Source organism: Elephantulus edwardii, unplaced genomic scaffold (genome assembly GCF_000299155.1).
Source record: "Elephantulus edwardii isolate Elephantulus edwardi_28Jun2011 unplaced genomic scaffold, EleEdw1.0 scaffold00032, whole genome shotgun sequence".
Classification (NCBI taxonomy): domain Eukaryota; kingdom Metazoa; phylum Chordata; class Mammalia; order Macroscelidea; family Macroscelididae; genus Elephantulus; species Elephantulus edwardii.
In genome coordinates, this window is record NW_006399782.1 from 279,795 (window position 1) to 306,211 (window position 26,417).

The 26,417-nt window shown below is 43.2% G+C and overlaps 1 protein-coding gene across 1 annotated transcript in view; it reads right to left on the minus strand.

Annotated features, from left to right (window-relative positions):
* The window catches only part of ACAP2 (ArfGAP with coiled-coil, ankyrin repeat and PH domains 2), a 188,410-nt gene extending 183,401 nt beyond the window's left edge, over positions 1–5,009 (minus strand). The window contains exon 1 of the mRNA XM_006884177.1: positions 4,796–5,009. Coding sequence (XP_006884239.1) covers positions 4,796–4,848 — 53 coding nt within the window. The 5' untranslated portion in view covers positions 4,849–5,009. The remainder of the gene's footprint in view (positions 1–4,795) is intronic.
* Positions 5,010–26,417: the final 21,408 nt, after the last annotated feature.

The following is a 26,417-nucleotide window of genomic DNA, read 5'->3' on the forward strand; positions in this document are numbered from 1 at the left end:
ATTATTCAGGGTGGTATACAATAAATTACACAGATTAAATTAAAAAATAAAATATCTGAAGTCTTATTTGCTCCACCACTTTTATACTTGAACACTGTTTAGGGTAAAACTCTCTCACAGTTCTAGAGTCTGGTGGTGGAAATACTATGTTACAACACTAGCTAAAACTCTCACAGTTCAAAGAGTTCTCACTAGTTCAATTTTCTTTTTTTGTCTCAAACAAAACAATCACGTCATGAGTGAACCAAAATACATTCAAAAGAAAAGTATAAATTTTATAAACATTCTAGAAGATTTTAAAGACTGACTACACATGCATTTAATAATGACCGGATTGGCGGAAGAGTCATCAGTTATGCAGATGACACAACCTTGCTCGCTGAAACTGAGGAGGACCTGAAATGCTTGCTGCAAAAAGTCAAGAACTGTAGTCTTAAATATGGATTGAAGCTCGACATCAAGAAAACAAAGATTCTCACCACTGGGACAATTGGCAGTTCCATGATGGATAGAGAAGAGACTGAGGTTGTCAACAGTTACAGCTTGCTCGGCTTCACAATCAACACTGTTGGCACCAGCAGTCAAGAAGTTAAAAGTTGAATTGCATTAGAAAAATCTGTTGTCATGGATGTCTCCATAGTGCTGAAGGATCAACAATGTCAGTCTAGAGACTAAGGTGAGTCTAATCCAGGCTACGGTCATAACTTTTACTTGCTATACATCAGAGAGCTGGACAGTGACTAAGGATGACAGAAGAAGAATCAATGCCTTTTATAGCTGGGGAAGAGTACTGACCATACCACAGATTGCCAAGAGAATAAGTCTGTCCTGGAGAGGGTAAAACCAAGTTGCTCCTTGAAGGCAAGGATGTTGCCAGGAGTGACTAGTCCTTAAAGAATGACATCATACTTGGAAGGGTGGAGGAACAGTGCAGGAGAAGACCCAGAAGAGATGGATTGATACAATAACTAGGGCAATGGGGGGGTAGGTGTGTCAGAGTCAGTGAGACTGGCTCAGGACAGGGCAGGCTTCAGCGCTCTTCTACAGAGGGTCACTATGAGTCCTAGGTGACTTGACAGCACATAACAACACATACATTGTAATAAAAAAAACAGCACATCTCAAATTCATTGCTGTTGAGTTGATTTCAACTCACAGAGGTCCTACAGGGCAGACCTGCATGGACCCACAGGGTTTCTGACCTGCAAACTGTCGTAGCTTTCTCTTGCTGATGGATTCAAACTGCCAAACTTTTGGTTAGCAAGTGAGTGTTTTAACTACTGCATCACTGCTCTTACATATACAATTTAGGGCCCAAAACATTCAGACATTTTCAACAAAGGTTGATGAAAAGAAAAATTTAGAAAGGGGAGAAACACAACATTTAAATACATTACGTTCCTGTAGATTTTTAGATGAGCAAGATTTTGACTTTTACTTTAAGAACTAGTGTTTAAAAAGCTAAAAAAAAAAATCACCAAAAATTACAGTGATATGTGCCTTCTAATCTAAAAAGGAAAAATAAAAACAAATCAATGTGAATAGGAACATAAAAGTAACCAACTTCAGTCAAATTCCTAAAGACATGTTGCAACTACGTCATCCTTCTCCATTCCAAACCCTTTTCCTCTTATTCTGATTCATTTAAAAGGAAAATTAATCTTTAAAGCTTAAATGATGGTTAAATTTTTCTTCAGCAAGTTTTGCCTTTTGCATTAATTCGGCAGCACTCAAAGCAATTAAAACTGCATGCCAAACTTAAATGCCACAAGAAAAATTTGAGAAGGAAAATTAAGATAGGAATCAATTTAAAGACAGCTCAATAGATCATCAGGACACTATATCATCAGTGCAGCTGGCTTACTGTCAAAGAAACAAGCAGAGTCCTCACAAATTTTCTATTTTGATACGAAAGTTTTAATATGTAATTGCTAAAATTCATGATACTCTTAAAAATCAAGATTCTCGCACACTTAGAGCATGCATGTAAGTGAAACGGCTATTTCAAATGTTCTTTCTCCAATGCTATACAAATCTACACTCTGTTACAGAAAAACAAAAAATTAGCAACCGGAGTAATGAAATTATAATTTCTTGGTATAATTCTCTCTACTGCAAATCTAATCTACTCTCAAAAAATATATTCAAAGATATTTAAAGACTTTTGATCTCTCTTACTAATTTACAGGGAGCTCTGGTGGCCTAATGGTAAAGGAATCATGCTGCCAATGCAAAGGTACACGATGTGAATCCATCGCTGCTCTGCCGGGGAATGATAGGCAGTCGTCTCCCATGCGATTTATTGCCTCTGAAAACTCATTGGTGGGTCAGCTCTGAGTCAGTCCAAACTCAACTGTGAGTCAGACTCAGCTATGAGTCGACACAAAACAACTTCCTAATTTGCAAGGAGCCCTGATGGTGCGGTGGTCAGGCACTCAGCAGCTAATCATAAGGTTAGTGGTTTGAACACACCAGGTGACAAGCAGCTTCTGCAGATTCACAGCCTTGGAAATTCTATGCAGCAACCCTATCCCATGGTGTATGTAGGGTCACCATGTGTCAGAACAGGTTCAGTGGTCAACAAGCTTCCCAAAAGGGAAACAACAATAACTGAAATAGTGGAAACAATTCCTTGGAAAGTCTCTGAAATCTTAATTAAAACAGAACAGCAATTGATTCAAGTTTAGCAAAGTTCACTATAATGTTCTATACAACTTATTCAGTATCTTTCCCCTTATGTCATATGTATTCAATGATTCTTTTATTTCCCAAACTGTAAAAGACATCACAGGGTGTGTGACCAACACCAGTGGCTAAAAACATTTCCAAGTCACTTCTCTCAACTCCATATCAAACTTGAAATATGAAACAAATTGAGCACAAAGCAACATTCTCTAAGAGAAAAATGCTGTGGCTAATTCATTTTAAAAATAAGTAGCTGAGTCACATTAATAAAAATTTCACAAAAAGCAGAACACTTTAAAAATTACTTTTGTCACACCATCAAAGAAAATGGTCTACAAGATTTCCCAAGCAATCCATTAATGACTCCTCCAAGCCCTTCAGCTCACATAAAGCATAAAAGTTTCAATAACTAACAGCAATACCAACAATCAAATCAGTCCCTTTGTTGTTGCTTTTTTTTGTTTTGTTTTTGCTGGTGTTTTAGTTTTTTTACAAAACCCCTAAGCTCTAAACAGGGAGCTCTGGTAGCCTAGTCTTAAGGAGCTGTGCTGCCAACTGGTAGGCACTACTAGGTGTGAATCCACCAGCTGCTCTGTGGGAGAAAGATGGGCAATCTCCTCCCATGCAAAGTCACTGGAGGGTCCAGCTATGCTTGGTTCAGACTCTATAGTACCCAACAATAACACAAGTTTAAATAAAATTCACACAAACACATCCCCCCCCCAAAAAAAAATCAAAGGGGAGAAAATGTTTTAAATTTCCTCTCAAAAAGAATAGTTTCTTAGTTCTGCAATTTAAGTTTCCACTGAAAGGAGAATGGGAAATTAGCAATGATAAGAATGAGAAGTGCTAGTTCTCATGAGAAGGATGCAAGAATTTTAGCACACAGGCTTGGCCTACAGACAGCAGGCTCAGACTGCAAAGACTCAGTCTCAGTCTGTCTGTCTCTCTCTCACACACACAAACTAATTTTCAAGGAGAAGACGCTTTCATGCAATGTCATATAATGGAAGTTTTAGGAGCTCTGGTGGCCTAGTGGTAAGAAACTGCACTGCAATCCCAAAGGCATGTAGTTCGAATCCACCAGCTTCTGTGCGTGAGAAGAGTGGGCAATTCCCACCCTTTCAATTAACAGCCATTGCAGCTAAGGCCAGCTACGGGTTAATGGGTTAATTCCTACTGGATGGTACTCAACAACAACATTTATCCTAAGGAAAACCCTAGACATCCCACTGTAAACTACAACCTAGAATCCCTTTTCTCAACTCAAGAGTTTAACAACGCCCGTAAGAGACAGGGCATGTACCCTGGGCACCCGCAGGCCTGCCACTTGTCACATGGAAGGACGGGCAGCCCATGTGAATGGGAGTGCCAGCACGTCCGTTTATGTGACAGATCCAGTGGGAGCATCCGACTGTGATCCACGGCCCTCCAGGGCCAAGGCTGCTGGAAGAGGAACCTAAATGCAATCTTCTGGGCCCTCCTACTTCCGTTCTCAAAACAGAAATGCAGTGTCTCCTCGTCCTCACCTCTCAAAGTGCTTAAGAGGAAAGAAAAGCAAAGAGTAAAGGGCCAGGGTCGCTGGCAGGCGGCTGGGCACAGCACCCCCACCCGCTGCTCGCGGGCCAATCCACCGCCAGCGCCTGCTGGGAACCCCTCCTGCAGGGGGCTCGCCCCCGAGCCTTCCTCCCCGAGTCCTGGCAGAGGAGAAGCGCGAAGGGGAACTAAGTGAACTGCAAGAGGGTGTCCCCGAGAGCGCCCCCACTGAGGAGGTGGGGAGGGGAGTGGAGACCCAGGAGCGGAAGGGGAAAGGATGAGCAGAGAAGAGGAAGGGGACGAGAGCGCGCGCCCGCAAAGGTTATGAGAGTCTCCGGGAGGAGGCAGAGAGGGAGGAGAGGTGGGTGGAGGCGACGTCCCTCTCCTGACCACAGCCTCGTCCCTCCGGTGCCCTCGCCGCATCGGAAGCACTGGCCACGGCCGCTCGCCCCGTCGAAAGCGCGGGCTGCGAGGACCTCGGGCCGCTCCGCTGAGCCAGCTTTCACCTCCCCGCCGCCAGGGCAGGCAGATCCGGGGAGCCGCCGGTCCAGCGCCGGGGAGCTGTGCCGATTACCTGAAGCGGGGTGAGTCCTTCAGGCACTCCTCAAAATCCACTGTCATCTTCATCCTGCCTCCGCCTCGCCTCGCAGGCGGTGCTGGAAGAGCCGAGGGAGCGGCCGCGCTGGGGACCCGGACGGCGACGGCGGGCGCACGGCCAGGACTAGTGCTGCGCGGAGCTGCGGAGGGCGCCTAGCCCGCTGGTCATAGCAGCCGCTAAGGCGGCGGCGGCAGCGGCAGCGGCTGTGAGGACTCCTCAGGCCCCAGACTGGCCCCTCTTCCTCCCGCCCCCAGCAGAGATCGGGCCTCAGGGAAACAGCCCAGGAGTGACAGCCACGGCCAACCAGCCACGAACCCGGCGGCCAATGGGAGGGGCTTCCGGCAGCACCGCCTGCGGGCGCTCTGGCAACGCTCCGGAGCGACAGTAGCCGAAACCAATGAGCAGCTTGACCGTGGACACCGCCTTGTTACAGTCGTACCCGGAACCAATCAGAATGCGCTAGCGCCGTTAGGCGGGACGCACTAGGTTGCGGGGAGGCTGGCAGCTGGAGCTCCTCGGGAAGGAAGTCACGTGGCTGCGCACAGCGCTTCCCTCGGAGCCTCCGCCTCTTCTCCCGCTTCCCCCGCCCCGCCCTGCAGAGTCGCCAGGGCAGAGGAGCTCCCGTCTGAAAATTTTTAACACAGTTTTGGCAGAACTACGAAGAAATTGGAGACAGAAATTATCAGCGATAATCTAAGCCATCGCTTAGAACTAAGAAGTTCAGGAGAGCTGGGGCCAAGAGAGCAGCGAGGCTAACTTAAATAATAAAAGCTGTCTTTAACGTATAGTTCGTTTCATTGCTTAATTAATTATCTGGAAATTGCTCCTAGGTACATCGACTCACATAAATCAGGGACTACGTCCTGAAGCAGAGCCATTAAGAATGGCTCTGAAAGATCAGAAGAATTTAGAAGAGAGATAAAGCGTTTTGTGTGGAGAAACTGCTTTCAAAACCACATAAGACATTGCTCGTACTGTTTCTCCCTGTATCTTTCACCTGTTCTAAGATAAAAAGATTATGAAGATCAGGCTTTCTATAATCTACCCTAGAACACCTGCCCTATAGTGCAAAACAATTCTTCTAGCAATGTGTTAAGATATTAACCAATTCTCAAAATACTATAAATATTGACCGACCTTACTGATTTTAGATGGTGTTGATTAGAAGAAGTACCATGTCTAAATATGTTTAGATGTATACTTTTAAGCCAACCTAAAAAGCATTAGCCTAGCCATAAAATATGCATAAGCAGGGTATTCTAACAGCATAATGACTCTGAGAGTCAAGACGAAGACTTCTTCCAAACAGTAAAATAAATATAACACCACTGATCTCATAGCTGTCTTGAGGCTAAAGTAGATAAGACCTATAAAGGCACTTAAAGCAGTGCCACATAGTAATCATTCAATAAATGTTGGTTATTATCATAATTGTACTGCTTTCTTCTTTAGAGTCATAATCTAACAGTAATTCTAAGTTTTCTCATTTACACTTTTATTAACCCTTTTAACCCTCTGGCTAAGAATAGTATCATGGTAGTTTGCTGGTTTTTTATAACCAGTAGTTATATTTAGATCTCTTTAGACACTAATAGTATCATTTTGAAAGATTTCAAAGACTATTCAAGAGTGTAAGTGTTGACATATTTCATCTTTGATTATACACATGGTTTCCTTTTTACATAGAATTCGATCCCATATCCCCGGAATCTCTTTTTTTCCTAGCTAGAAGATATTGACTGATAAACATTCAGTGATCTGAATGCACATCAGTTAGTCTGGTCAACCTCTTCTGGATTTGTAACCTCGGCATCATATTTACCAGGAGAGTTGGCAATTTTTACATTTATTTGCATTCCTAATGGATGATAATGAACAATGAATCTGTGTACATTATGTTACTGTTTCAATGTTTCATCACATTGTATCCTATTTTAGAAGATATCTAAGTGACACATGGTGGTTCAAATTAAAATATAACTACATAGTCAACCATCAATGCAAATAATTTAACTCTCAGAAGAGGGCGATCTGGTGGTTTTGTGGTAAGGTATTGCTCTGCCAAATCAAAGGCACACAGTTTGAATCCACCACCTGTTCCATGGGATAAACAGAGGGAATCTCCCATTTACTGCCACTGAAAGCCTCCTGCGATGCCAGTTCCAAAATTTACATATGCCTTGTTAGTGGTAACAGCATCACAATATCTGTCCTCAATCTATGGTAAAGAATGCATTTGGGATGTCAGTTGTAAATCAAGAAACATTGAAAGTACAGTGAGTGGAAGGCAGTGGGTCTTAGGATAGAATAAATACAACATTATTATGACGTTGTAATAATGGAAACCAAATTTCCCACTTAAAAAAATAGCTAGTCAGACACAAGTCCCATAACTCTAGACTCTAACAACAAACTGGCTCCTTTCTCCTTAAAAATTCCAGCATTTACAGTGGCAGTTCTATGTGCCTGTATAGCATTCCCCTGTCACCTTCTTTTTAAAAATTCAACTTACACGCTATCTCATTAAGTAAGCCTTCTCTGTTTGCTAAAGTACAGATCTCTATTGATATCACATGCAAGCAAGATTCTGCAGATTATCCAAAAACGACTGGAACAGCACATCAACGGAGAACTGCCAGAAGTCCAGGTTGGGTTTAGAAGGGGTCGTGGTACTAGGGATATTGTAGCTAAAATTAAATGGATCTTGGCTGAAAGCAGGGAATACCAGAAGAATGTCTATCTGTGTTTCATTGATTATGCAAACACATTTGACTGTGTGGATCATAACAAACTGTGGCCGACTCTGAGAAGAATGGAAATCCCAGAACTATTGATTGTGCTAATGCGAAACCTATACTTGGACTGAGAGGCAGTCATCAGAACAGAGCAAAGAAACTGCATGGTTCAAAATTGGGAAGGGTGTAGCCAGGGATGTGTCTTATCTCCATCTCTTTTCAACTTATATGCAGAACAGATAATTCAGAAGGCAGGGCTGTATGAGGAGAAGTGTGTCATCAGGATTGGTGGAAGATCCATCAATAATCTGCATTATGCAGATTACACAACCCTGTTTGCTGAAACTGAGGAAGACCTGAAACACTTGCTGCAGAGAGTCAAGGACTGCAGCCTTCAATATGGATTAAGGCTCAATGTCAAGAAGACAAAGATTCTCACCACTGGACCAATTGGCAGCATCAGGATGGATGGTGAAAAGATTAAGATTGTTCACAGCTTTAGTTTGCTTGGCTCCACAGTCAACACTCTTGGCACCAGCAGCCAGGAAACTAAAAGACGTACTGCAATGGGAAAGCCTGCTGTTAGGGACCTCTCTAGAGTACTGAGGAGCAATGGTGTCATTCTGGAGACTAAGGTGTGCATGATAGATCACTTGCTATGCATCATAGAGTTGGACAATGACTAGGGAGGATAGAAGGAGAGTTGATGCCTTTGACCTGTGGTGCTGGAGAAGAGTACTGAATGTACCATGGACTGCTAAGAAAATGAACAGTTTCATCCCAGAGAGGGTTAAACTAGGCTGCTCCTTGGAGGCAAGGATTCTGAGGCTTTGTCTGACATACTTTGGACATGTTACAAGGAGAGGTCCTGGAAGAGGGATATCATGCTTGGGAGGGTAGAGGGACAATGCAGGATGGGAAGACTCTCTATGATGTGGATTGATTCAATGACTGGGGTAATCGATATGGGTGTATCGGAGACAGTGAGACTGGCACAGGACAGAGCAGAGTTTAGGGCTGTTGTACATAGGGTCGCTATGTGTCACAAGCAACTTGACAGCACATAGCAACAAAACAACAGTGTTAAAAATTAAGTTAGTATCACCTTGAGCATGCCTAAGATCAAACTCAATTTTTTTGTCAGATCATACAGGTATTGTACATTGAAATTGGCTCCCTTTTTGTGGGGTTTTTTTTTTAACTGGTTTGCTTCCAAAGTTCAGTATACATTTCATTTCACACTATTCTTCATTCACACTGTGTTTCATACAATCATTCTCATGCAACATATTTCATAAAATCAATCAACATTGTGGGAGGAGGATGGACAGTCTCCTCATGTGTGATTTATAGCCTCAGAAAACCCACAGGAACCTCAACTATGAGTTGATTCTGACTCGACGGCATATAACAACAGCCTTTCAGAAATAGGAAGCTTCACTTTAAAATCTCAAAACTTGGCTTCTCTTGTGAAACTTAAAGACCTGTTGTGACAAAACCCCAACCAGAGTAGAGCAGTGCACAGAGGAGAAAACAACAACACAAAAAACAAACAAACAAACAAACAAATAAACAAACAAACAAACAAAAAAAACACCAAACCAAACCCTTTGCTGTTGAGTTGGTTCTGACGCCGTGACCCCATATTTTACAGAGTAGAACTATTCCACAGAGATTTTCTTGGCTGTGGTCCTGGAGAAGGCAGGTTGACAGGACTTTCTTTGATAAAGCCAATAAGTGAGTTTGAAGGCCAGCCTCTAGTACCATGCAGAGGTCTCTGAAAAGTACATGGTCACAAATACTCCCTGACACCACCACCCACCCCAGCCCTCCAAGCTGCCTCTACTTGGTTGTTTTCTCAGTTACTTTACCCACTTGCTCCATGAAGCCAACTGATACCAACTTGTAGAAGGAACCACTAGTGATGATTTCCCCCAGGCTCACAAAAGAGAACCCATAATGGATCAGAGGCAACTTGGCAGGGTAGGAAGGGGAGGAAGGAATGATAGGATACAGGGCCAAGAGAGAGAAGCCCATTCCCAGAGATGCCTCACTTCCTGTGCTGCACAGTTCCAGTCCCTGCCCAAGGTTATTCTCAAAACTGCTCCCCTTTCATGAGATAATTTGAATACAATTAGCCAGGCTATGGGTAGGGAGTTCCTAAGAAATTGGCAGATAACAGCAAAGAGAAAAAGAAGATAGTAGTAGAATAGCTACATGGTATAAACTTCAAGGAGAAATTCTTGCACAATGGTGGAAGAATTGTATCATATTATCTGTCAACTGTGACCAAGAATGTGGGTCTTGAAGACTTGGCTCAGGAATTAATGAACAAGCTGGGCTCAAGAAGATGTCTGATCAAAATCATCCTCGCAGAACATCAGCAGCAGCATTCTAGGAAGGGCTCTGCATGTCCAGGGCTCCAGAGGGTATGGAGCGACCAAAGTCTGGAAGAAGATATTTGAGAGAGGTTTAAGCTTTGACATTTTGTGGCGTAGTCTGAAGGGAATTGCAATGATAATGCAAAGGCCATGACTCTCTGGTAGTTCAAATCTACTAGAGGCTCTGAAGGAGAAAGATAAGACAGTCTTTTCCTATGTAATTTACAACCTTCCAATGACACCTAAAAACAACAACAACAAACCATTTGGAGGGAACACTGGTGGCTTAGTGATAGGGAGTCACACTGCCGACCTAAAGGCACCTGGTTCAAATACACCAGCAGCTGTAAGAGAAAAAGATGGGAAACTTCCTGTGCAAATTAAAGCTCTGAAAATCAGCCCAAGGGTCAGCACAAGCAACAACAAGTCATTTGAAGGATTAGTTTGTGTTGGTTCTGACTTGACAATAATGAGTTGAGTTTATTCAGGTGAAAAGACAGGGTAATGATGAGCAAGCTCACCTCTTTACCCACTAGGCCACCAGAGCTCCACTTTGAAATTGTTGTAACCCTTTTACTAGAACACATTGCTCAAGCCATAAAAAATAAGGATGACTAAAGCAGAATCAATGTCTTTGAATTGTGACACTGGAGAATAGTATGGAACATTCCATGGACTGCCAAGAGAACAAAGAGATCTGTCCTGGAGAGGGTGAAACCAGATTGATCCTTGAAGGCAAAGACTTAAATTGTCTCACATACTTTCGGCATGTTGTCAGGAGGGACCAGTCCTTGGAGAAGGACAACATGCTTGAAACGTTGGAGGGTCAGCATAAGAGAAGACCCTTATAAGACAGGCTGACACAGTTACTGTGGCAATGGGGTCAGGTGTGTCAGATATGGGGAGGTTGAGTCAGGATAGGGCAAGATCCAGAGCTATTGTTCATAATGTTGCTATGAGTTGTAGAGAACTCAGTGGCACATAACAATAACAATAAGCTGTTCAAGGCCACTCTTCTTAAAAGTTTGGGCATGTCCTTTCAGTTTATACTTGTGGAGTTAATAATTTCATTCTTCTTTCCAACTCTCAAACCCTAAGAGAAAATCCCTGTCCTATCCTGTGCCATGATGTGGGGTTGGCACAGGATAGGATAGGTTTCAGATCTGCTGTTCATAGGATCATTATGAGTCTTACTTGACTCATCAGCACTTAAACAGCAGGAGAAAATAAGATTAGCCTAGTTTATCTTTTCATGTTTGAGTTGTAGTGTTGGAGAAAAGTACTGAATATCCATCCCATGGACTGCTAAAAGAATAAACAGATATGTCTTAGAGAAGGTACAGCCAGAATGCTCCTTGGAAGCAAAAATGATAAAGCTTTTGTGGAGTTAAGGGTTTATTCAAAATTACTTTCCTTGTCATTATTTGACTTTGCTATGTGGATGAGTGGAAATATGTGAATAGGGCATGTTGACCTATTCACAGGGGATTGGCTGTCTCATCAATCCACATAGGGATTTGGCTAGTCACACAAATCCACAGAAGATGGCTATCTTGCCATTAATAAGTGGATTCAGCAGCAGAAAGAAGAAACCTCACCACCAGCAAAGAAGAGCAAGAAAGAGAATTAATTTTGTCCTTCAGAACCAGAGCAATAGCCATAGCAGAACACTAGAGAGCTGACATGAGATGGAGTTGACCATGGGACTGCTCTCTGCCATGGACAGAACCAGAGCTAAGCAAAGAGCCTTTGTCCCAAGTTTGTTTGACAACTTGGGAGTGGTGGGGACAGGGGAGTCTATATTGAAAGGACTGAAAACTTTGTAACACTGGCCATGAGGCTCAAGGCTGAGGCATCTGCAAGCACATTTTAGAAGCTGTCCTGATTGTATTCTGCTATTAACCTGAATTATAACCTTTTTACTTCCCCAATATGGTTCTGTATGGTCTGTGAGCTATCACATTGGATTATGGACTCAGTAAAGAATAAGATTACTGTTGAGATGATTAGAAAGAGGTACGGGAACATAGGGGACATGTCTGACCTCATGGAATTTGATTTTGTGTTATTGGTGCTGTTGATGGGGACAGTTTCTCTTTGTGAAAATGGGAAAGGTTAAATATGGCCATTTTCACAAAGGCCCATGATCTTTTTACATCTTAGTGTTACACATTTTGGGTATGTTGCTAGGAGAGACTGTTTCTTAGAGTGAGACATGATGCTTGGAAAGGTGGAAGGAGAGTAAAGACAAAGAAGACCCTCAGGGAGGCAAATTGACACAGCAGTAGACTTGAGCATGTCAGAAATTATGAGAATGGCACAGGATAGGACAAGATTCAGATTTGTGGTTCATAGTATCACTTTGAGTTGTACTCAGTTGGATGGCACACAACAAAAATAACAGCAATCTTTTCATATTAGGGCCATACAAGTTTCAGAGCTCTGGCACATACTAGAAAGGAAGAATTTTTACAGGACTGAGAGACAGGACAGCTTAGCACTAGAGAAGGGAATTTCCTTAAATGAGGGTGTCAATGGTTGAGCACTATAAAATACAACTAGTGAACTTATTCATAGAAGATTTTGACCCCTGATTCACAGCCATCCACTTCAACTACTACCACCAGTTAGGATGAATTAAATATTTATTCTTTCTTATACTTAATAGCGTGGAAGGAGAAGTGGCATCCACTTCCATAATAGCTTGCCTCCGGAAACCCTATGAACCTGGAGAGAGGATGAAAGGCACCCAAGCATCGAGGACTCTCCTTCACAGGGTCACTATGGGTTGCCTGCGACTCGACGGCACTTAACAACAACAATAACATACTTAATAGCAATTGAACATATACACAGGCCAGACCCTAGATAGGACCTGAGGTTTACAGGTGAAATAAATAGTCTTTTCCCTGTAGAGCACTTTATCAAAAGAGGCATTGTACAGTAATTTTTTTTTCTTGTTGTGTATTATTGGTTCAGATATGACTGGCACAGGAGGAGGTTGTCCCTCCTTCTCCAGTGGAGCATCTGGTGGATTCGAATCACAGACCTTCAAGACTGCAGCACAGCTTCCTGCCACTAGGCCATCAGAGCTCCCTCACAGTGAATGTTTTTAATGAGACTCTTCTACCCATTGTCTTTGTAACTTCCACCAGATGACTGGGTAGGACTCTGCAGATGTAAGGTGTATATCTTAATGAGGGAATTGTTGTTGTGCCATTGAGTCACTTGCAATTCATAGTGACCCTATGTACAATAACCCTGAAACCTGCTTGATCCTGTGCCAACTTTATTGTCTCTGATACACTTATCCTCATTACCCCAGTCACTGAATCAATCCATCTCATCGAGGGTCTTCCTTTTGTTCTCTGCTCCTCCACCCTTCCAAGCATGATGGTCCCTCCTTGCAACATGTCCAAAGTATGTCAGATGAAGCCTCAGAATCCCTGCCTCCAAGGAGCAGCCTGGTTTCACCATCTCTAGGACAAACCTATTTGTTTGCTTGGCAGTACTTGGTATATTCAATACTGTATATATTGGTGATTAAGTAATATAATTGATGATGTAAATACACCTTTGATTATTGTTGTTAGATGCCATTGAGCCAAGTACACCTCATAGCTACTTTATAAATAGCAAATCAGAACCGTGTCCTATCCTGTGACATCCTCACATTCTCTGACACACTTAAGCCTATTACTGCAATCAATCACTGTGTCAATCCACCTGGTTGAGGGTCTTCCTCTCTGTTGACATCCCTCTGCCTTCCCAAGTATGATGCCCCTCTTCAAGGAACAGCCTTTCTTAGCAACATGCCCAGAGTATGTGAGATGAAGCTTTATCATCTTTCCCTCCAAGGAGCACTCTGGCCGCACCTTTTACAAGATGTATCTGTTTATTCTTTTGGCAGTCCATGGGATATTCCATATTCTTCTTCAATATCACAGTTCAAAAGCATCAATTCTTATTCTATCACCCTGAATTATTCACTGTCCATCTCTCAGCAGTTTAACAAGTGACTGAAAAGACCACAGCCTGAACCAGGCACACTTTAGTCCTCAAACTAACATTGCTGCTCCTCCATGCAAATAAGTTGTATTTCCCTAATGAGGGAGTCTGTCAGTTTTGCCCTGCCACTAGGCTTTAAATGAGCCATCTCAGAGGCAGAAAAGGACTCTCCCCTACTATCAAGAAAGAAAATTCAGAAGGGAAGCATGTTCTTTGAACGTAAGAATCCTGCCCCAGCACCACCTCAGTGAAGGAGATGGACAGCAAAAAGTGGTGGCAGAGAAACACCAGCAGCAGGGGCAGCAGAACAAGAAACCAGGAAGAAGCAAAGCCTTGGCCTTCCAACCTGGTGGAGAAAGTTGAGTGCCTCCCAGCAGGAGGCTTGCTGGCAGACTAGGATGCCTTCAGGCACTTGTCAGGGGAGCTGGGTTTGTTGATACATAGAGCTAGAGCCAAGCACCTTTTGGCTAAGGCTTGTATGGCAAACTAGGACGTTTCTGGGCACTTAATCAGTTGGCCTAACAGAGATTTCTAACACTTTCCAGGCAGAAGCCAAGGGACCTTGCAGCCAAAGGTCAGAAAAACGGCCTGCCTGCGGTCCTGATCTTGAACTACTATTACCTGTTATTTCCCTTTTTAAAAACTACCTAATTGTGGATATGTGCTGTGAATGCTGTGAGGCGACCCCAATACTAGAGCCCAGCAGAGAAGTACTAAGTTTTATGGGAAGGTCAGTTGGTGTCAGATTTGGTAAAGAGATTAGAGAATGTCTGACCTCACAGGAATCAGCCTTGGGCTGTTGGTGTTGATGGCATTCTTCTTCTTCCTGTAAGGTGGCTGTTGTTGTTGTTGAATCCCATCAAGTCGGAACTGACTCATAACTGACCCTCCAGCGGGTTTTCAAAGGAAGTAAATCATATGAGAGGAGATTATTCATCTTTTTCCATCGGGACAGCTGGTGGATTCGAACCGTGTTTCCTTGGGTTGCCAGTGCAACTCCTTATCACTAAGCCACCAGAGCTCCTTCCCTGCACTGGTTATAGGAGGAGAAATGATGCAGTCACCCATACCACTCCCACATCATTTTTATAAGGAGGAAGGAGATAATTGCAATACCATATGATAAGTTCTGAGCCAAGTGTGTATGCACAGGAAACTGTGGATCCTCTGACAGTCATTTCTCTCAGGGAAGAAGATAAGTCTTCTCATGCCTCTGCTGATCGGAGGAATCTTGAAACACTAAAATGTGAGATGGGTACTTAATGAGATGGATGAAGAGGAAATCACTATACAATAAAGGGATGACCAGCACAGTATCACTAAAGAAAGGGAATACAGAGATACTGATATCAAAGTAAACATTGTAGCAGGCATAATCTGTACTATCAGTAATACTAAACATTAATTTAGAAATGGATACATAGGCAGACAAGCAAGATAAACAACCATGTTGTTAGGTGTGGTCGAGTTGAGTACAACTCATAGTGATCTTATGAACAATGAATCAGAACCTACCCTGTCCTGTGCCATCCTCATCATCTCTGACACATCTAACCCATTGTTACAGTCATATGTCAATCTATCTGTCAAGGATCTTCCTCTCTTTCGATCACCCTCTACCCTTCCAAGCATGATGTCCTTTTCTAAGGATCAGACCAGCCCCTCTTAACAACATTTCCAAAGTAAGTGAGACAAAGTTTGCTTCCAAAATTTGTACCCTGGTTACACTTTCGCCAAGACTGTTGGTTCTATTGTCAGTCCACAAGATATTCAGTACTCTTCTCCAACACCACAGGTCAAATGCATCAATTATTTTTCTGCCATCCTTATTCACTGTCCAACTTTCAGATGCCTAATAAGTTATTGAAAGGAACATGACTTGAATTAGATGTACCTTAGTCTTTAAACTGACATCATTGCTCCTCAGTAATTCAGAGCTGTTCTTGGTAGCAGATTTATCCAATATGTCTTTTGATTTCTTGACTGCTAGTGTCAAGGGTGTTGATTGTGAATCCAAATGAAAACTTTGACAACTTCAATCTTCTCTCCATCTATTGTGATGCTGCCTACTGGCCCAGTGGTGAGGATTTTTGTCTTCTTGATAATGAGATGTAATTTATATTGAAGTCTTTGATCTTCTGCAGCAAGCATTTAAAATCCTCCTCACTTTCAGCAAGCAAGGTTGTATCATCTGCATAATGCAGGGTATTGATGACTCTTCTTCTGATCATGATGCCACACTCTTTTTCATAAAGTCCAGCCTCTCAGCTGATTTGCTTGACATACAGAGTGAATAAGTATGGAGAAATGATACAGCCCTGATGTATACTTTCCTTTATTTTTAACTCATGCAGTGTTCCATCACTCTTTTTGGAACACAACTTCTTGGTCTAAGTACAGGATTCACAGGAGGACATTAATGTTCCGGCATTCCATTCTTTTCAATGTTGGCCATAAAATGTCATGATCCACATAATTAAGTGCCTCTGCATAGTCAATAAAACACACTTAATATTTACTTGTCAGGTTGTAATATGGGGGGAGAGAGAGTGATTTGTATGTTGGGGCTTATTTTATAGCGTAGGTATGTAAATCCTAGCTTCTTATCATTTCCTCTTTGGAGTACAACACTTGACTGTCAGTTTTCTGTACTGGGGTGACTTGACTTCTAAGACTAGGATGTAGGATTGGCCATCCAGAGGCCTGTGAGAACCCTATACACATTAGGGGAGCATGGCTACACATACTACTGGAGGTAGAGCCCAGATTGGAAGTTGCTCAAGATCAAGAGAAACAGAGACACATCCAATAATAATTGGGATAGGAAATGTACGAAGTTTGAAAAATTGGAGGTTGTAATAAAATGAAACAGAAATGGCTATAGACAGGTGAAAAGAACTCTACCTGTGACCAAATACACGTTCTTCAGCTGATAATTCTGCTACATGCATATTTGTATATGCTACAAATGTATCTGTGGATATGGTGAAACCAAGAGGCAACAAAGTTTAAATGTCTTGTCAAAGACGTGAGGAAATGAGTTGCTACTCCTAAGGCTTCAGATAGCCAACAAACAGATGAAGAGATACTAGCAATCCTTAGCTATTCACTCACTCAGTTGCTACAGAGTTGGAACCAACTCATAATTGACCCCAACCCGGCCCTGGGTTTCTGAGGCTATAAATTGCATGGAAGGAAATTGCCCAGCTTTCTGGCTCAGAGTCACAGTCAAATGGTCAGAAAGATGCTGCTTTTGCATTAACAAAGCAACTCCCTACAGACTGTGACACCAGAGCTGCCTTAGTTATTGAACCTGAAGGAGGGGGATGTGTGGAGCACTGGTGGCCTTAAACCACGAGGAGCCATGCCACTAACTCACAGCGCAGGATCAGCTATGAATCCGTTCCAGTTTTCTTTTGAGGGAGATGCAAATCAGAACCTCCTCCAGAGTGATTTATTCCTCATTTAAACCCCTATAAGTACTTGTGCACGTGCATGTATTTACCCACTGGATTACGAGCTCATTTAATGTTACTGTCTATTGCAGTGATTATGATATTTAAATAAAATGGAAATAATATCTGCATGACTCAAAATCTGGAAGGCTGTACACCAGGGATGTGTTCTATCTCCCTACCTTTTCAATCTATATATGAAACAGATCATCTGGAAGGCTGGGATATATGAGGAGGAATGTGGCATCAGGATTGGAGGAAGACTCATCAACAACCTGTGTTGTAAAGATGACACAACCCTGCTTGCTGAAACTGAGGAAGATGTGAAGCGTTTGCTGCAGAAGGTCAAGGACTGCAGTTTTCATTATGAATTGAAGCTCAACATCAAGAAAACAAAGATTCTCACCACTGGGCCAATTGGCAGCATCTTGGTAGACAATGAAGAGATTGAGATTGTTAACAGCTTCAGTTTGCTTGGCTCCACAATCAGCACTCTTGTTACCAGAAGCAGGAAATAGAAAAACAAATTGCACTGGGAAAGTCTGCTGTCACGGACCTCTCTGGAGTACTAAAGAGCAACAATGTCAGTCCAGGGACTAGGATGTGCTTGATCCAAGCCTTGGTGTATGCAGTTATGTGCTACACTTCAGAAAGCTGGACAATGACTAGGATGATAGAAGGATAATTGGTGCCTTTGAGCTGTGGTGCTGGAGAAGAGTATTGAATATACTATGAAATGCTAACAGAACAAACAGATTAGCCCCAGGGAGGGTGAAACCAAGTTGCTCCTTGGAGGCAAGGATTCTGAAGCTGTCTGACAAACTTTGGGCATGTTGCAAGGAGGTACCAATCCTTGGAGAGGGACATCATGCTTGGAAGGGAGGAGGGACAGTGCAAGAGAGGAAGACCCTCAATGAGATGGATTGACTCAGTGACTGGGGTAGTGGGAGTAGGTTTGTCAGAGATAATAAGTTTGGCTAAGGATAGTGCAGGGTTCAGAGCTGTTGTACATAGGGTCACTATGAGTCGCAGGCAACAGGGTAGCACATAACAACAACAACATCACCTTATGCATGATGATATTAAAAGACTCATTGAGTTTATAGTTTACAATCCCTGATTTCTTATGAGGCTGAACATCTTTTCACATGTTTACTGGTCAGTCAGCTTGCATCTTCTGTAAAATGTCTGTTTATATCTTTGGCCAGTTTTGATTATGGCTATACTTCCTTTATCTGGAGTACTCCTTTCTGTGGTCTAGATACCAACCATTTATTATGTTACAAACATCTTCTCCCAGTTGGTGAATGTTCTTCTCTGCTTACAGTGCCATTTGATAAAGAGAAATAATTCATGTACTCAAATATGTCAGTCTTTCCTTGATAACTTTCACTACATGTATCTTAAGGAATTCTTTGTATCTTGAATTTATAAAGACATTCTTCCTTATGTTCTTTTAAACTACTTATTTTGTGTGTGTAAGTATTTAACTCTACATTATATAAATTTTTGTGAATTATGTCAAATTCTTTTCCTCCTTTAATTACAGTTGAAAAACTCATCCTAGTAGATATTTTTGTTGCTGTTGTTGTTGTTGTTGCTGCTGTTGTGTACTGTTGAGTCAGAGTTAACGCATCTGGTGGATTCGAACCATGTGCCTTTGGGATTACAGTGCAGATTCTTGCTACTAGGCCACCAGACCTTCCTTATAGATACTTTTTGTTAACACGTCAATTGCCTTTCTGGCCCATAGGTTCCTTAAAAGTAGATTCAGTGTCTTATTTTCCTCTATGTATACAATGTCTGGCTTAGTTCCTGGCATTTAAAACATTCAGAAAGGATTGTGGGATGTGCTTCTGTACTCTCAAATTCATACCACCATAGAAAATTGAAGCTGGAAAGAAACTTTTAAAAAAATAATCTCATCCAGCCCTTTTGTTCCTCAGGTGAGGAAATAAGAGGTCCAGCGAGAATAACCTGTGCATTTATGAGATCACCAGGGACTTGGTGCCAGAGCCTGGGCTCAGTATGAGGTTTTCTTTTTCTCCTAAAACTCCAGCTCTGAGCCCAGCTCCTCTTACTGTGGTTATCCAGAGCCTGAACAAAAGCAGGGCTCAGTCAGCTAGGCTGGCTTCCTCCACAAGAGCAAAGGCTTAATGTGTTTAACCCTGACATACTTAAGGGAAGACATGCAGGGGCAGACCTCCAAGGATGGAAGTAAAACAGATGGACAAAAAGTCCTATTGAATTCAGAAAACCACTGCCACTCAGTGGAGTCAGAACTGACGCAGCTGACCCTCCACTGGGGTTCCGGAGACTGCAATGCCCCATGGGAGGAGATTTCCCTTCTTTCTTATTCAAAGCTGGAGCAGGTGGTAGACCCAACCACCAGAAAGCCCTGGTCTTTGAGTGGTGTAATTCCCTACAGACTGTCAGAGCTCTTGCCAAGGTGTAAAACAAGGATGACAGCCTAGGAGACACAACGGGACAGTTCCACTCTGTCGAATGGAGTGGCCACAAGTGGAACTGAACTCAGTGGCTCTTATAACAGGCACAAGGTCTGGTAAGAGTTAATTCTCAACTAATATTTAAAAAATGGATGAGATATGGCTATAAACAGCATGCTTGTCATGCTCCTATAAAACCTCTAACTAGGGCGGGCTGCCCTCGGCCCTCTGCCCGGGGTGAGCCGTCGCAGCCCTCTGCCCGGGGTGAGCGGTCGTGGCCTTCTTCCTGGGGCAGGCTACCCTCGGCCCCCGGCTCGGGGCGAGCTGTCGCGGCCCTGTCACAGCCCTCTGCCCAGGGCGGGCTGCCCTCGGCCCCCTGCCCGGGGCAAGCCGTCATGGCCCTCTGCCTGGGGCAGGCTGCCCTCGGCCCCCGGCTCAGGGCGAGCTGCCCTCGGCCCTCTGCTTGGGGCAAGCCATCGTGGTCCTCTGCCCGGGGTGGGCTGCCCTCGGCCCTCTGCCCGGGGTGAGCGGTCATGGCCTTCTGCCTGGGGCGGGCTGCGCTTGGCCCCCGGCTCGGGGCGAACTGTCGCGGCCCTCAGGAACAAGAAGGCAAGCAGCTGTAACCCAAGACCACCAGTAAGGTGATAAAGCATCCTCCCTTCCCTCCTTTATATCTACGCCCCTGTTCAGCATGAAGAAGCCAGAGAGTCGGCATCCAATTCCCAAATCAATAAGACAGTTGGTTTAATTACTATTGGAAAATGCTTGTCATTCCTCTGTAGCATCTGGTCCCCACTGGACCCTCATCATTTCCTTCACCTGCTCCCCCCACCGACCAAACTGTGCAGCTCTGCAACTGCATCCTGGCCTATCCTCACCCTTCTGCCCCCAACCCTCAACTCCTTGTACCCCCAATATGTTTTTCCCAATAAAAAAAATATTATATAAAAACAAACAAACAAACAAACCTCTACCTAGACAAAGAAGCTGCTGTCAGAACAGCAAGGGAACACTGCATGGTTTAAAATCAAGAAAAGTGTGTATCAGGGCTGTTGCTCTCTCTATGTCTAGTCAATCTGTATGTTGAGCAAATCATTCAAGAGGCAGGATTTTATGAAGAGGACTGTGGCATCAGGATCAGAGAAAGACTCATCAACAACCTACATCATGCAGATGACACAACCTTGCTTGCTGAAAGTGACGAGGATTTGAGGCACTTACTACAGAATGGATGAAGGACTACAGCCTTCAATATAGATTTCATCAAGAAAACAAAAGTCCTTACCACTGGGCCAACTGGAAGCATCATGAAAGATGTAGAAAAGATTTAAGTTGTCAACTATTCTATTTTATTAGGATTCACATACTAGCACTCAGGAGATCAGGAGATATTACATCAGGAAAGTTTGCTTTCAGGGACCTCTCCAAAGTCCTGAAGAGCAGTGGTGTCAGTTTAAAGACTAATGTGTGCCTGATTCAAAATATGGTCTTTTAAATCACTTGCTGTGTATCTAAGAGCTGGAATATAATGGCATAAGAAAAACTGATGCCTTTGAGCTATAGTGTTGGAGAAAAATACTGAATATCCCATGGACTACAAAAAGAATGAATAGATAGATATGTCTTGGAAAAAGTGCAGTCTGAATGCTCCTTGGAGGCAAGAATGCTGTTGTTGTTATGTGCTATCAAGTCGCTTGCAACTCATAGCGACCCTATATGTACAACAGCTCTAAACTTTGCTCTGTCCTGTGCCAATCACACTGTCTCCGACACACGCCACCCTGATTGCCTCAGTTACTGAATCAATCCGCTTCATGGAGGGTCTTCCCCTCCTGCGCTGTCTCTCCACCCTCCCAAGCATGATGTCCCTCTCCAAGGACTGGTCCTTCCTTACAACATGTCCAAATTATGTCAGACGAAGCCCCAGAATCCTTGCCTCCAAGCAGCATCCTGGTTTAACCCTCTGCAGGATGAATCTGTTTGTTTTCTTAGCAGTCCATGGTACATTCAGTACTCTTCTCCAGCACCACAGCTCAAAGGCAGCTTTATCTCACATACTTTGCTAGGAGAGGCCACTCCTTGGAAAGGGACATCATGCTTGGAAAGGTTGGGGGTCAGTGAAGGGAAGGAAGACCCTCAATGAAATGGATTCACATGGTGACTGCAGTAGTGGGCTCAATTATGTCGAAATTGATGAGATTGGTGCAGGATAGAATTGGATAGGATAGGATACGGTTCAGATCTGTTGTTCATAGGGTTGCTATAAGTCATACTCAACTCAGCAGCACCTAACAAGAATGGCGTGTTTGTCAAATTGGGTCTTTTAATATTGCTAAGGTGAGTTGACAAAGTGGCAATGATGATGGATTCAAATACACTTACCATTGTAAGGATGGCTTAAGAGCAGGCAGCATGTTATTCTGTTAAATATAAGGTTATTTGCTTGCTGAAACAGAGGAGGACTTGAAACATTTGCTGTAGAAGGTCAAGGATTGCAGTCTTCAATATAGATTGAACATTCAACATCAAGAAGACAAAGATCCTCACCACTGGGCCAACTGACAGCATCATAATGGATGGAGAAAAGATTGTGGTTGTTAGCAATTTCATCTTGTTCAGCTCTACAATCAACACTCTTGACACCAGCAGACAGGAAATCAAAAGATGGATTGCTTTAGGAAAGTCTTGTCAGGGACTTCTCCAGAGTGTTAAGGAGAAACAGTGTTAGTCTAGAGTTTAAGGAGTGCCTGATCCAAGCCATGGTCTTCTCAATTGCTTGCTACACCTCAGAGGGCTGGACTAAGGATGATATAAGAAGAATTGATGCCTTTGAGCTGTGCTGGAGAAGAGTATTGAATATACCATGGACTGCCAAGAGAACAAACAGGTCTGTCCTAGAGAGGGCAACACCAAGTTTCTCCTTGAAGGCAAGGATTTTGAAGCTCTGTCTCACATATTTTGGACATGTTGCCAAAAGGGACCAGTCCTTGGAGAAGGACATCATGCTTGGAAGGGTAGAGGGACAGCACAGGAGAAAACAACCCTGGATAAGATGGATTGATGTAGTGACTGTGGTAATGGAAACAGGTATATCAGAAACAGGTGAGATTGGCTCAGGGATATGGTACGGTTCACAGGGTCAGTATGAGTCATAGTCAACTTTATGGCACATAACAACAACAACAACATGAGTTCCAGCTCACTGTGTAGTCCTCAGGGAACGGCACTGCTAACCCTGACAACAAAATTGCTAAGGGAGACAGGCAGATCCAAGTCCTGTGGCCTTCCCTCTGACATACACGGGAACACAAGGAAATGCCTGTTCTTAAAAAGATACATGGCCTGCTCTGCTGTATAGGTCTGAAAGCTTTGGCTTCTAAGGTAATTACTTTGAAAAAGGAAACGAGAAACACAAGCAAAAGGAACAATTACAAAAATATTGGTAAGCCTATGCCGAGATTCTCAAACCCTGCTGTAGAAGCATAGAACTTTCCTGAAGGGTATGTAGCAACATGTAAATATGTACCTCTTAAGAAGTTATCGTAAAAGGAGGAAAGGACAAATCAAACAATAAAGGGATATTTCTGTATTTTTCAGTTCAGTCTGACATACTTTGGACATGTTGTAAGGAGGGACTAGTCCCTGGAGACTAGACATGCTTGGAAGGGTGGAGTGCACTACAGAAAAACCCTGGATGAGATGGATTGACTCAGTGACTGGGATAATAGGGGTCAATGTGTCAGAGACAATGAAGTTGGCTCAAGGTAGAGCAGGGTTCATGGCTGTTGCACGTTAAGGTCACCGTGAGTCTCAAGGGGCTGAGCGGCACATAACAAGAAGGTATGAGGAGGGAGCTCTGGTGGATAGTGCATAGGGAGTTGCGTTGTTAACCCAAAGGTGGCACCTGCTGGTGGCTGGAAACAACCAGCTGCTTTGGGAGAAAAAGATGAGCAAAGCCCTCTCATGTGATTTACAGCCTCTGAGGGTCAGCTGTGAGTCACTTCCCAAACGCCAGCAGTGAGTGAATCAGTATTTATGAGAAATCTAGAGACGTGCACGTGGTTCATGTGTAAGTGCCTAGAAAGAAAGGCTTGGTGAACTACTAAAAGAATTGGATGTTGGAAATTTGAGGCGTTCCGTTGACATCGTCGGCGGGGACTCATGCTGCGTACCCCGCCTCTCTGGCAGTTCTCCTCCCTAGGAGACAAATCCTCTGAAGACCCACTGGAGAGTCTGCTCTGAGCTGGTTCCTACTCCATGTCAGTGAGAGAGGTAGGTAGGGAGAAAAGTGCAACAATGAATACTGGAAACCCTAAGTTTCTGTAAACTTTCATAAACATTAATTTTTTAAAAAAGAGATTGTGATATTGAAAAAAAAAATCATTTATATCCTGCATAATTCCTGATTTAAAAAAAACCAAACAAAACAAACAAAAAAACCCCCAAAACCCAACACACTGTATCAACAAACTAACAAGCTCACTTTCTTGGATGGTTATAGATCATTAAAAGGAAGGAAGAAAAGGGGAAGTAAAATTTAGGAAAGGAGAAAGAGCTAGTGTAAAAAACCATCTACACGAACTTTGTAAGTAAACCAGTATAAAATAAAAATTCCATTTAAAAAAATTAGTGAACAGATAAAAGACATATTAAAATGGACAGACGGAAAGGCAAAACGCAGCAGAGGGATGTTCACCACAATGTTCCTAAGGAAAAGAGAAACAGAGAAGGATAAAGGGATTTGTAGGAATCATAATTACAGGGAGGAAGCAGGAAAAGGGGGACTTCATTATGGATACAGAGATTAAAGCAACAGAACAAAACACGTAGCAATGGTTGCATGAAAATATATTTGCTTTGTAATTTTTGCTTAAACGGCATTAGAAAATTCAAAAGTAAAGATGAAACAACAGCTTGAAAATCTTATGGAAAAGAGAGTTCAAAGTTATGTCAAGAACCTAATCATCTTTTCCTTTGGTTATTTCAGTTTTGTTTTTCTTTTCTTTATTTAATACGCTCACACAGGGGGGAAAAGAAACTGTAAGATTGTTCTAATCACCCAAGGGGGGGGGGGTGAACCTTATACCAGTTTGTCAAGGCAAGCAAACATTTTCCTGAGGTCTGAGAGGAATTTTTGCAAGTTTAACTTCTGTTCCCATCACAGTCAGCAGTTCACTTGCAGCGAGAGCTCACTACCCACTGAGCTCACAGCCCTGGACGTGCTCACACTTGAAGACCCACGAGCCCCACAGGGCATCTAGGCCCTGGCTGTTAGTGGACCACAAAACACGTGCAGGCCTTATTTCCTTTATTATTTCTTTAATTGACAGTTTCCAAACACACACAGGAAGAGGTTTAATCCGAAGAGCAGAGAGCTTTAGTTGGTTGTTGTTCAGGATTTTTAAATGTCACATCTTGCATGGGGTACAAAAGGGCACGCAAAGCACAACGAAGGGGCAGCCTCCCACCCCCCAAATGTCCCTGCTGGGGGCTCTTGCTTCCTGAATTCACTGCTTCTCTCCTTGGCTGCCAAAGGTCACCCATGCCCTACATCACACCCATTTACTGCCTGGCTTTTGGATTTCCAGCTTGTCTCTTTAACTGGCTCTATGGTGGCAGGGATGTTAGGGAAGTATAAAGCATTAGAGAGAAATTCTCCTTCCTCCTCCTTCTCTTCCTCCTCTTCCGCCTCCTTGTTCTATCTCGTATCGCTGGCTGCTCCTCCCCCCACCCCACTCCTGGGAAGTGTTTCTTGTTTGAGGAGGCGGCAGAAGCATCAGTGAAAGAGTCAAAGTTGTTCTCCAACTGTCTTTAGCCTCAGAAAGTCACTTAACGTCCCTGAGGATGTCTCCTCTCCAGCAAATCGGACAGTGTCTCTGCTTGTCTCACGCTGCCCTTCAAAATTAAATGGGACAATGAATGTGAAGGAACTGCATAAGCAGTGGGGCACCATCATTATAATTACTCAGCAAGATTTACTCAAAGGTACGAATCAAGGTGGAAGATTCCATCGGTCAGGCAATAAAAGCTTTTTCTTTCCATGTTTTGTGAAAAAAAAAAAAATTCCTAACAATAAAAGTATATTGTGTCCAGGAGAAAAGACCAGTCTCATTTTCGGCTTGAGGACATTTCTGCACACACCCACAGGTGGTTTTTTGTTTGGTTTTGGTTTTGTTGTTGTTGAGTACCTTAGAATCAGATCTGGCACAGGAGGAGACTGCCCCTCCTTCTCCAGAGGAGCACCTGGTGAATTTGAACCATGTGTCTTTGGGATTGCAGCACAGCTTCTTGACACTAAGCCACCAGAACTCCGGGGATAAATTCACTTCCTAAAAAACATGCCTCTGGAAACTCTATTAACTTTGATAAATGTCAATAGTTGCAGAGGCGTTTCAGGATTTTTGTTCATAGGGTCACTATGAGTCGCGCTCGACTCAAAGGCAATAAACCACCACCACCACAACAATGACACTTAGAAACAAACACAGAGGCTGCATCTATACCAGCCAAATATGGTGCTTTCTAGAGTGATTCCTTCTTTCAAGGACACTGATGTTTCATCTAATGTATAT